The sequence below is a fragment of the Sitodiplosis mosellana genome, unplaced genomic scaffold (genome assembly GCF_009176505.1).
Source record: "Sitodiplosis mosellana isolate CC-2019 unplaced genomic scaffold, AAFC_SMos_1.0 Smas_scaffold_5362, whole genome shotgun sequence".
NCBI classification, from domain to species: Eukaryota; Metazoa; Arthropoda; class Insecta; order Diptera; family Cecidomyiidae; genus Sitodiplosis; species Sitodiplosis mosellana.
Genome location: NW_022600604.1, coordinates 27,583 through 38,021, shown reverse-complemented (window position 1 = coordinate 38,021; position 10,439 = coordinate 27,583). Strand labels below are relative to the sequence as shown.

General features: G+C 38.5%; 1 protein-coding gene across 1 annotated transcript; it reads left to right on the top strand.

Moving 5' to 3' along the window:
• The first annotated feature begins 4,265 nt into the window (after positions 1-4,265).
• LOC129572664 (uncharacterized) lies at positions 4,266-7,586 on the top strand. The gene is made up of 3 exons (XM_055452675.1): positions 4,266-5,080; positions 5,152-6,204; positions 6,284-7,586. Exons 1-3 carry the CDS (start codon positions 4,987-4,989, stop codon positions 7,078-7,080), a joined length of 1,944 nt encoding a protein of 647 aa, XP_055308650.1. The 5' UTR covers positions 4,266-4,986; the 3' UTR covers positions 7,081-7,586.
• The last annotated feature ends 2,853 nt before the right edge of the window (positions 7,587-10,439 follow it).

Sequence of the window (10,439 nt, the reverse complement as noted above, 5' to 3'; positions counted from 1 at the left end):
GGCATCTGCGACCGTTGAAAAAGTCGAATACTAGTTTTCGACGTAGAATACATACACGGGCCAAAAATCCGTGTCGTTTACCATCCCAGATCCATACAGGTTTTTGCCAACATTCTATACACAACGAATGAATATGAATTTTTAGATTTTTCATTTTATTTTTATCTTGTTCGTTCGATTTGCAGCATGGCACGTTGACGGTCTGGTCATCTGCATGTAGTAGGCCAACAAGATAGAATTATTTTCAATTCATTCAATTGTGTGGTATTTTTTTTGCATAAACACCAAATCAAATTCAAATCACTAACTAAAAATTATGTACCTTTGGTCGCTTTAGGTGTGTAAATATATTTTACGCATCGGTTTTCACAGTCCACGAGCAGTATGAAATGGGTTTTTATGGCACCATTTTCAAAGAAATAGTTCTTTATGAATGAGGCTTCGATCACTTGATCTGCATCTGTGCTGGTTTTTGCTGTCTCATCATTTTCTTTTGGGAACGTGAATTTTGTTGTTTCGAATAGATTTGCGACTTTTTGTCCACCAAACAGGACACTCTCTTCAATTTGTTCGCATCAATGGAATCCACCACTGCCACCGCAGGCGTCGCAAACGGGCCGAAAAATTGGCCCGAGATTCGCCCTAATCGCTTCGAAACGTGCCCGAGGACCGCCCGCCGCCCGCCCGGAATTGAAAATTTGGCCCGACTCCCGAAAAAATCCGAGCACGGGTGCTCGGGGCATACGGGAATTTTGGGACCCGGGAACCCGTCAGGCTCGGGAAAATGTACGGGATTTGGGGGAAATTCGGGTGTTTTCGGGAAGTTCGGGCATTTTCGGACGTTTCCGGGTATTCGGGCTGTTTTGGGTCGGGCGGGCTCGGGACTTTCGGAGCTGGTTAAGCGCAGTCAGTCACTCAGAGTGATTCACTTTTTTTGCATTTTTGGCCGAATTGTTTGCCATATCAGTGCGCTGATCGACCGATCAGCGCGGCTTCGAGGCAATTTAATAAAACAATCATTCAGTTTTTTCCACTCTGTTGCGCAGCACAACAACTTGTGCTATAAATCAATTTTTTTCTAGTATCCATGCGCTGATTGATCGATCAGCGCAATTTTAAGGGGGTTTCATGAAGCACTTGTTCGGTAAAATAATAAGAGATTTGGATTGTGTTTATAAATTAGAATTCATTTTATTGTTCATTCTTTTCGTACATTTCCTTGTATTTTTCTTTCAATGCCTTATGTTCTTCGATTGAAAATTTTTCGTGGCCATTTGTTGGTGTGGTTTTGTTCTTGATGTACCTGTTCAAATGGTCCATCAAAGCCTTGAAAGAGGACGTTTTGTCGCAATATGCGCACGTCCATTTTTCTTTGGCATCGCGTTCTATGCTTGAACAGCTGTGAAAGACATGCTGCTTGAAATTTGAAAGTGTGTTTGAATTGTATTTGTTGCATCGCGGGCATGTGCGTGTTGTTGTTTTTTGGTGCTCATACACGATCTTTCAATTTCAAGAAGCATGTCTGATTTCGGTTCCGGAGACGGATTCGGAGACGGTTCCGACTTTGAAACCAAAGACATCGGTTTTGAAAGTGATGGCACAGCAACAACACGTTCTCGTCGGTATGACAACCGAAGTAATTTTCGTAAATTACGTTCCGTGCGTTGCTGTGCCTTTACTTTCAGCCGAAGCTGAAGGTTTTCCAACCGGAACTTCTCTTTTTCCGCCGCTTCGTGCGAATATGCGACGTCTCTTTCGCGCAGCAGTTCATTCAGCTTGGAAATTTCCTTGTCGGCTATATCCTTTTGATTTGCCAACTGGCGTTGAAGTTTCCACTTCTCAACCTGTTCCTTTTGAACCAATTCTATGAACGTTATGGTTTCATTATTTATTGGTTCGTAAAGGGTTGGTTGAGAAGTGGGCATTGCAACACCAGTTGGCGCTTCGGCAGGATAATAGCCGACAGCCGAACTTGATGATGGACCAGATGTTCCGGCACCGTATCGCTTGTTGAATCGCTCGCGAATCATTGCCTCTTCGATCTTTTTTGCTTGATATGCCTCGCGGCGGCGTTGATTTACTACAGCCCCTTTTCCGCTTGCTAGACCTGCGCTGATTGTGCCAGAATTAGCTGGACCGAGAAACCATATGGTACGTTGTTTGTCATTGCTGTTAATAATGACATTGTACCATTTTCGCAGAACTTGTAGCCAATTACCTTCGAATTGAAATTGGAACCATTTTTCTATCATATCGATAGATTCATCTAAACCAGCATATTGAGTACCGTAATTGAAGTACATATGGTACTCATTGCTGATAATGTGGAAAAAATAATCGTAAATCGGCATATTGAGCAACGATCTTATTTTATCTATTTTTTTTTACCCGAGATCCGAAATACCCGAAAAATCCCGAAATTCCCGACAAATCCGTCGGAATACCAAGCTCCGAAGTCCGAAAAATGCCCGGGAAACCCTGAAAATCCCGAGCGCCCGCAGGAGGTCAGCCTGAATCCCGCCCGAGCCCGAAGAGTTCGGGCTTCGGTACGGGCGGGCCTCGGGATGGGACTACGGGACGGGCTCCCGTTGTGACCCAACAGCACAGCAGCCCCAATTAGCAATTTTGCCAGCACCGTTGCCATTGCCATTGCCATCGCCGCCGCTGCCGCCGCCGAGTCCGGCAATAAATATTTCCCCAGTTGAAATGATGGATTTTTCAACCCAGAGTCCGGCCTCTGGTACAGAAACGTCAAAAATGAGCTGCCAATACGCCATCAGTGGTAGGATTCGTCGAATGTATTAAACATAATACATTGCGCAACTATTGAACTGATTCATATTTCATATATTAAAAATGAAATAAAATAAGTTTTCACTGTCATTTTTTATTTATAAATAAAAATTATTTTTAGTCATGTTTTATCATCAAGATTATATATAAGGTAATGTTCCCTTAGACGGAACAAACTTTTGCACAATGATGTAATTTCATCTAGTAGGAAATATTATTGATAGTGTGGGGTACCGTTGGAAAGAGAATCTCCTAAGGAATCTTTTTGCCGAAGACAGTTTATCGATTGGATCAAAAAAAAAAAATTTATCGTCAAATGTGCGAGCACTTTATTTTTCGGAAATTTTTTTTTGTGTCCTTAGACGGAACACTTGGAAAAACTTGAAAATATGTGTGAAAATTAAGAAATATCATCATATTTTGGATATTTATTGAACGTTTATTTCATTGTTCTTTCATTTAATCGACTTTAGGATACATTAGGTGTCAAAAGTAATGATTAATGATGTTTATTCTTCCATTGGTTCATCCTCGGCTTCGGTTGAAATTTCTTCCGAACCTGAGTAGCAGTGTTCGCATACGAAAGGCTGGCTTCGGCTGTGGCACATTGACGGTGAACAACTATCAAAATACCATGCGATGTGCTCCGAGCGGTTCGTTCTTTCGAACGAATGCATTAATTTCATCGTCAGTCAGTTGGGTAATGTCTTTTTCTTCTTCATCAAACCTCTTGATATAGCGAAACAAGCTGGTGGTGGACAGACCAAAAGACTTTGAGACGTCACGCAACGATCGCTTGTCGATTTTCACTGCTTTTAACGCCTTTAGTACAGCATCATAATCAATAGCTGCTGTTGCTGGTGTCTTTGCCTTTTTTGCAGGTGTTTTGCGCGTACTTGCTGACATTTTCACAACGAAACTGTATGAGAATTCAAGAAAAATCAATAAAAACACACTAACACCAAATACAATGCCTATTCCGAACATAAAATGACTCAAAATGGCGTATACACACTGTTCCGTCTAAGGACACAAAACTATTCCGTCTAAGGAAATGGCGGCCATTTTTGCCATGAGGCAAAAAAAAATTTTATGACGCAATCATCATATCGATGGATTGCTGTACGGATATTGGAAGCAAACTAAATTTACTTACTTTTGAGTGTATACAACTTCAAAAAATGTTCACAATTTTCAAACTTATAAGCGTACACAAAATGTTTAAAAAAGTTTTGGAAACACAAAATTTCAAGAAATTTTATTTCAACACGAAGACATGCGTCTATACTAGTCGGAATACTACTAAAAGTGTGGTCTCTATGAGCTCATCATTTAGTATAAGTGACGTTTCGCTGTGACATTCAGATGTCAAAAATTGTAGACTGTTCCGTCTAAGGAGCCGTTCCGTCTAAGGGAACATCACCTTATAGGTACATATAGTTTCTTTTGTTTTTCTTCGCTAATATTACAATTGACACGCTTATAAGAAAACCGAAACAACTGAGTTCTTTTTCCATAAACGGAATAGAAAAAACTTAGCGGAAAAAAGCGACAAATAAATGTCCGAACATAAGAGAAATAACTCAAACACAGAGCAACAGTGAGATAACTCGCTGTTTCGTTTTTGCGCTAAGTTTTATTCTGTCTCTTTGTTTCACTCATTCTTGAGTCGTTTGTTTTTCGCTGTGTCGCCTGTTTTGTTTTGTTTATGCCCGTCCGCACAGCGAGTGTTGGTTTCATTCGTATTATATTTATGTGTCTGTGTCACACAAAGTCGAAATGTGTGTGATTTTTCCGTTAATATTCTCTTCGTTGCATTTCGACTGGATTATTTGTTTTGAATACTGAAAAAATTAAAAAACCAATAATTATTTCAGCTTCATGAATTTTTTTTAAATGAATAAATGCAATTAGAAATAGTTTTTTCTCCACACACAAATGTCTTATATTGTTGTATAATCCAAAATGCATGTTTTGTGTCCAACGCACAAATTCTCCTTGATTTTTTTATTGTAAACAATCGGTTCTTGGGAAGAGATACCGTTATGAACGCACTCACTCTCTCGTGCTATCTAATGCTTTGTTTGTTCCACAATTACAACTTCAGATCTAGTATGCATTGCGCCATGGAGAGTTTGCGTTGTTATTTCAATAATAAATCAGTGCGTTATTATTGGGATTTTAATTTGCAAAATGTGTGATCGTAACAGCGAATTTGGAGGAGAAGAAGAGGCACTCGCGCCTGAAGAGAAAGAAGAAGAAGAAGAAGATGGCCAAGAAAAAAAAGGTTTGTTCCCTAGAAAATTTATTCCGGTTTTCGATTATAGTGCAATATTAATTGGAAATTAATTTCTGTAGCGTTGTTTCGGCCGAAAAAAAGAATTTGTAAGCCACACTTGCACAAGAAATCGATTGCCAAAGAAAAAGTTGAACGTGGATTGGAACATGTAACGCGATCTGGAAGAGTTAAGAAAGCCAAAGTCTTCAAGCCTCAAACAATTTGCAAATGCTTGAAACAGTTATGCTCAATAAAAATTGATGTCTTGCGCCAGAAAGAAATTTTCGATGCATTTTATCTACATTCTGATTGGACGCAGAAAACATTGTTTATTCGAGGATCGGTACAAACAAAACCAGTTGCATCGAAAAAATCTGCATTGTTTCCTTTGATCGCTTCAAAAAATCGGGACATAAATTGCAGTTACCGTTTTGTCGACACCAATAAAATATCGCAAGAAGTCTGTCGTGATTTTTTTCTTGAATGTTTACAAGTGCCGGCGTCGAGAGTGTATGCGGCTATCAAATCTACAACGGAAAATCCGTCGGGAAAAGAAAATCGTGGAAGAGCTCCACCGAAAAACAAAATCACAGAACAACAGAGGCAATGGATTACGCAATTTATTGACCAAATTCCACAATATGAATCTCATTACGGCCGTAAACAATCCGCTCGGAAATATTTGAGCCCTACGCTGAATGTGATTACACTTTACCGTGAATTCAAACGTGTGATGGAATTTCGCAACATAAATGAAGATGAGATTCCCAAAGAAAATATTTTTCGGTCGATTTTTAATACCGAATACAATTTATCGTTTAAAAAACGGCACACCGACACATGCAAAACTTGCGATGAAATGAAGACAAAATTTCAGAGTAGACTCACGTCAACAGCCCGAAAAAATGAGCTCGAAAAAGAAAAAGAAAAACATTTGTCACTCGTCGAACGAACCAATGCATCTTTCCGCAATGATATTGAAGCTGCGATTGAAAGCAAAGGAAAAACAGCGGTCTTAACATTCGACCTTCAGAAGACACTTGAAACACCATCTCTCACCACATCAGTCGTTTTCTACAAACGACAATTATGGACGTACAACTTATGTGTGTACGATGAAATTGAAAAGAAAGGTGAATATTTATTTTACCGATGAAATTCATTGAAACTTTGCCATTTCGCTCATCATTTTTTGTTTGGCCACACTAACAGGTTATATGTATGTTTGGGCCGAGAATATAGCATCACGCGGCGGCCAAGAGGTGGGATCTTGTCTCATAAAACATCTCAACAACCATATTTCGAACGAAACAACAAAAATCATCTTGAATTCGGATTCATGTCCTGGCCAGAATCGAAACATTAAACTGACATTGTTCCTGAAGAAATTTTTGTCTGAACATAGCACTGTTGAATCGATTGAGCAAAAATTCTTCGTCTCAGGCCACAGCTACAATAGTTGTGATCGCTGTTTCAGCCTCATTGAAAAGCGTAAGCGATTTACTGGTGATGTTTACACCCCAGATGATTGGATAAAAGTGATTTCCGAATCGAAAGTGAGCGAACCAAAGTTTGAAATAACAAAAATGCTGCCAGAAGATTTCATTTCCTCTGAACAATTGGAAAAAATGATTGTGAACCGAAAGAAAGATGTGCAAAAAGTAAAAATTAACTGGAATCATTTTCGAAAAATTCTCTACTTGAAAAATGATTTGTTTCATATCATTGTCGAAGAGAAGGACACATGGAAACATATCGACATACAAAAGAGAGGCATTGATGAGACCGAATTTTGCGAAACTCCAATGGAATGTTTGTATCCGAACGGAAACGAAATCAACCAAAAAATGTTTGACGATTTAATGGAGCTATTGAAGTTCATCCCAAGCAAACATCAAACATTCTACCACAATTTGATTCCTGCTCGCGATGCGATTGACTTTGGCTTAGCCAGTGATAGCGAAGATGAATCGTATGACGATGACGTTATTATTGTTGATGATGAATAATTTTTTTTGGAAATAAAGTCCTAATTTCTTTCCATAAAGTGATTCCCTTCCTTCATAAACAACTGGTAATTATTAACTACGACTGTTGATGATAAAGAAATAAACAAAACAAAAATCTCTTCGACAAAAATTGTCTCTTTCTTCTTCTCTTTTAAACAATATGAAAAATTATGCCCAGTTGAAATATGTTTGATCTTCCATCAATGTAAACAATGTGCGGCATACAGACAGAAAGTACGCACAAAAAGGAGACAAAGAGCGAAAGAGCATAAGAAGAAAACAGAACAAGAATGAGCGAAAAAATCAAACAGCTCAAAACTTAGCGCAAAAACGAAACAAGTGAATGTTCGGTTCTTGCCGATAGTTGTTATTTGTTTCCTTTTTCCGCGCAGTTTCTGTTGTGTTGCCTTTACTTTGAGTGAATTTGTGTTCATCGTTTATGCATGACGAAAATATCTGTGGCTCTTACGCGCGCAGTCAGTAGGCATTGTTTTTTTCCTTTTACCGTGTCAATTCGTTTATAGAGATTCTTCGGTTTGGTTTTTTTCATTATTAAAAATGAAATTCGAAGCTCAATTGCTAACCGCGGAGGTCTCTAGTAAAGAATTGGCAGTTTAAATATAAGAAAAAAGTAGTGGAAATGATAAAAATGATAAAATTAAGGGCTACCACCTGTATGATGGTGAACCTCATGTGAATTGTGTGGTATCAAGAAAAACCACAATGCACGATCATATGATGTGAGATACACTTTTGCCGAACAGTCTGGGTTAGTACATGAGTAATAGATTCGATTTACTTGTTCGAAAGAACAATGATCGATTCCCACCGTGTGTATTTCATCATTCACAACAATAATGAAATCAAAATCTCGCCGATTATAACATAGCCGAAGGCACTTCTGCTCACGTTCAGTGAGACTATCCAAAACTCCAATCACCTGATATAAACAGAAATTTGTTCCATTCTCGCGCCTCTCTGAACGACCGAAAAGGACCGATTTTGTATTTAAACTAACATATCTACCATTATCCAATTGAATGCTGGCGTATTTTTCTGGCGGATTCAAAGTTGTTGCACGATTGTTCAGACATTTGAGCCGTTTTTTCATTGCGTCATTTTCAGTAGATTGCAAACGGTTGAAACTTCCTCGATTAGTCTTCGAACGCTGCAACCATATTAAAAATATATGGCGAATCCAGATTCAAGAAACGTTTGTAACGCTCATCCGTTGGATCATACTCGACATGAGCACACAACGGTCTGCTGGTTCTGTCATTGACTAGAACACCACATGGTAGATATGCCCCGTACAAAGGTGTTCCAGCAACATCGAAGATGTCGTTCCTGAAGAGCGGCACTGAACCAATCAATGGCCCCCCATTTGGATGTACATCTAGATAGCCTTGCTGCTGCTGCTGTTGCTGTTGCTGTTGTTGTTGCTGTTGCAATTGGGCTAAATTGCAGAATTTTGGTTTTTGCCCCTCAATTTTTTCCAGGAAAATGTCGACAAAAATTGAGGACAAAAAATGAAACTTCTGCAAATGGGATCAACATGAAACTTTCAGAATCTTATTTTTTCTCCAAAAAATGAAACCTCAGAAAGTTTGAACCCAATCAGAATCGATTAATGAGTACCTCTCATACAAAAGTGTCAATTTTTAGAGGTTTTTCTTAGGGCAAGTACCCCAGGATCAAATCAAAAATGGCTCATCTTCGAACTCGAACTAAGTTTTTTGAATTAAAAACTTTTGGCATTTCCAGATTTTGATTAGCTCAATTATTTTTTGAGTTATCGTGTAAACAAACAGCTACGACGACGACAACGACGACGACAACGACGACGACAACGACGACGACGACGGCACACGATCGGAGAAGTGTCTCAAAAAGTGGTTTTCTACGCGTTTCATGAGTTTTCATGATGATCTAGGCTAATTTTGCGAAAAAAGTTTTCGGGACCAATTCCTATACTTTTCCTTGACACGTTGTGTACGGAAAAGTAATATAGGTCTGCCAGTATTTGTATATATTCAAGAATTCCAGATCTTTCCTGTCTGTTTTCTATTTATATGACTTTTCCAGAACCTTCGATGAATTTCACAACCGGAACAAGTCGTTGCAAATCTGTGTACTTGCGCTGCATCGGTCTGGGCATTTTAGTTTAACAATCAACAGCAACAGCAAACATTACGAATCGTTTGAAAAGAACGTTGACATGAAAAGTCATCTATACTACGGCAGTAAAACAAGTGTACGTGAATACTGTTTGTATTCATTATGATAGATGACAGTTCGTTGTACATAGTTTCAGATTCTCACCACCATGTACTTGGCGCATGAATCGAGTACTTCTCCAAAAACCACACTTTGTTTCAACCAGTCAATGACAGATAGCTGAGGATATATGCTGAGTATAGAAACTCAGTAAGCTGAGATTGGGACATTTTGACTTTTTGACGTTTAGTCCAGAAGTTCATTTATATGGACTACATGTCATAAAGTCAAAATGTCCCAATCTCAGCTTACTGAGTTTCTATGCTCAGCATATATCCTCAGCTATCTGTCATTGACTGTTTTCAACACAGTTTCCAGAGACACCAGTGGAAGAGCCATGTGTGTTTTTTTGTACATTTATTCATTGATTTTCTCTTGCAATTTCCCATTTTTTTGGCATTCAAATCTTACTGTTGCACATCAATATATTGGAAAATTAAACAAATACTTGGAAAAAGAATAAAAAATTTGCGAAAAACCCAAAAACTAATGAAAATAAAAATTGAATAAGATTTAAATTGAGTGTTCTGTCAAATTTGCGCACCAATACATCCAATTTCATGTCCATCCATGCTTTTATTCGTTTATATGTATAGAAACTTCTATTAAACGTTCAACATCTATTTCGACTGACATTTGTGTACGCTAATCAAGCGACAATCAAACACACACCAACAAGCGCATGACGATTGAACATTATTTCTGTTCTTACTCGTTTGCAGGCGATTGCTACATTCATATAGCAGCGTGTGAATGAAATGCAAACAGTCAACGTGCCGTTCTCTCCACTTATCGTAGCGGCACAAACATCTACTGTATTAACACTCATAATAAAGCAAGCGTTTGTCTGTATGCGAGAACAAAGCTGAAGGGGCGATGAAGGCTCTAACGCACGACAATGTAACTTTGACAAATGATTTATATATGTAATGTACTTTATTTAATAGGCTGTGATTGACAATTCACTTGAGTCAGTCACCTGCTTAGTTTGCTTCGAAGAAGATAAGAACAAATCCAGGATTCTGCAAAAATGAATGTTGGAAATAATTGGATATTTAGAATTCATATTTGACTGAAATAAT

Excerpts from the sequence above, each read along its gene's own strand:
- LOC129572664 (XM_055452675.1), top strand. The coding sequence starts at position 4,987 with ATGTGTGATCGTAACAGCGAATTTGGAGGAGAAGAAGAGGCACTCGCG. Across the intron at positions 5,081-5,151 it reads AGATGGCCAAGAAAAAAAAG|CGTTGTTTCGGCCGAAAAAA; the intron begins GTTTGTTCCCTA and ends TAATTTCTGTAG. Across the intron at positions 6,205-6,283 it reads CGATGAAATTGAAAAGAAAG|GTTATATGTATGTTTGGGCC; the intron begins GTGAATATTTAT and ends CCACACTAACAG.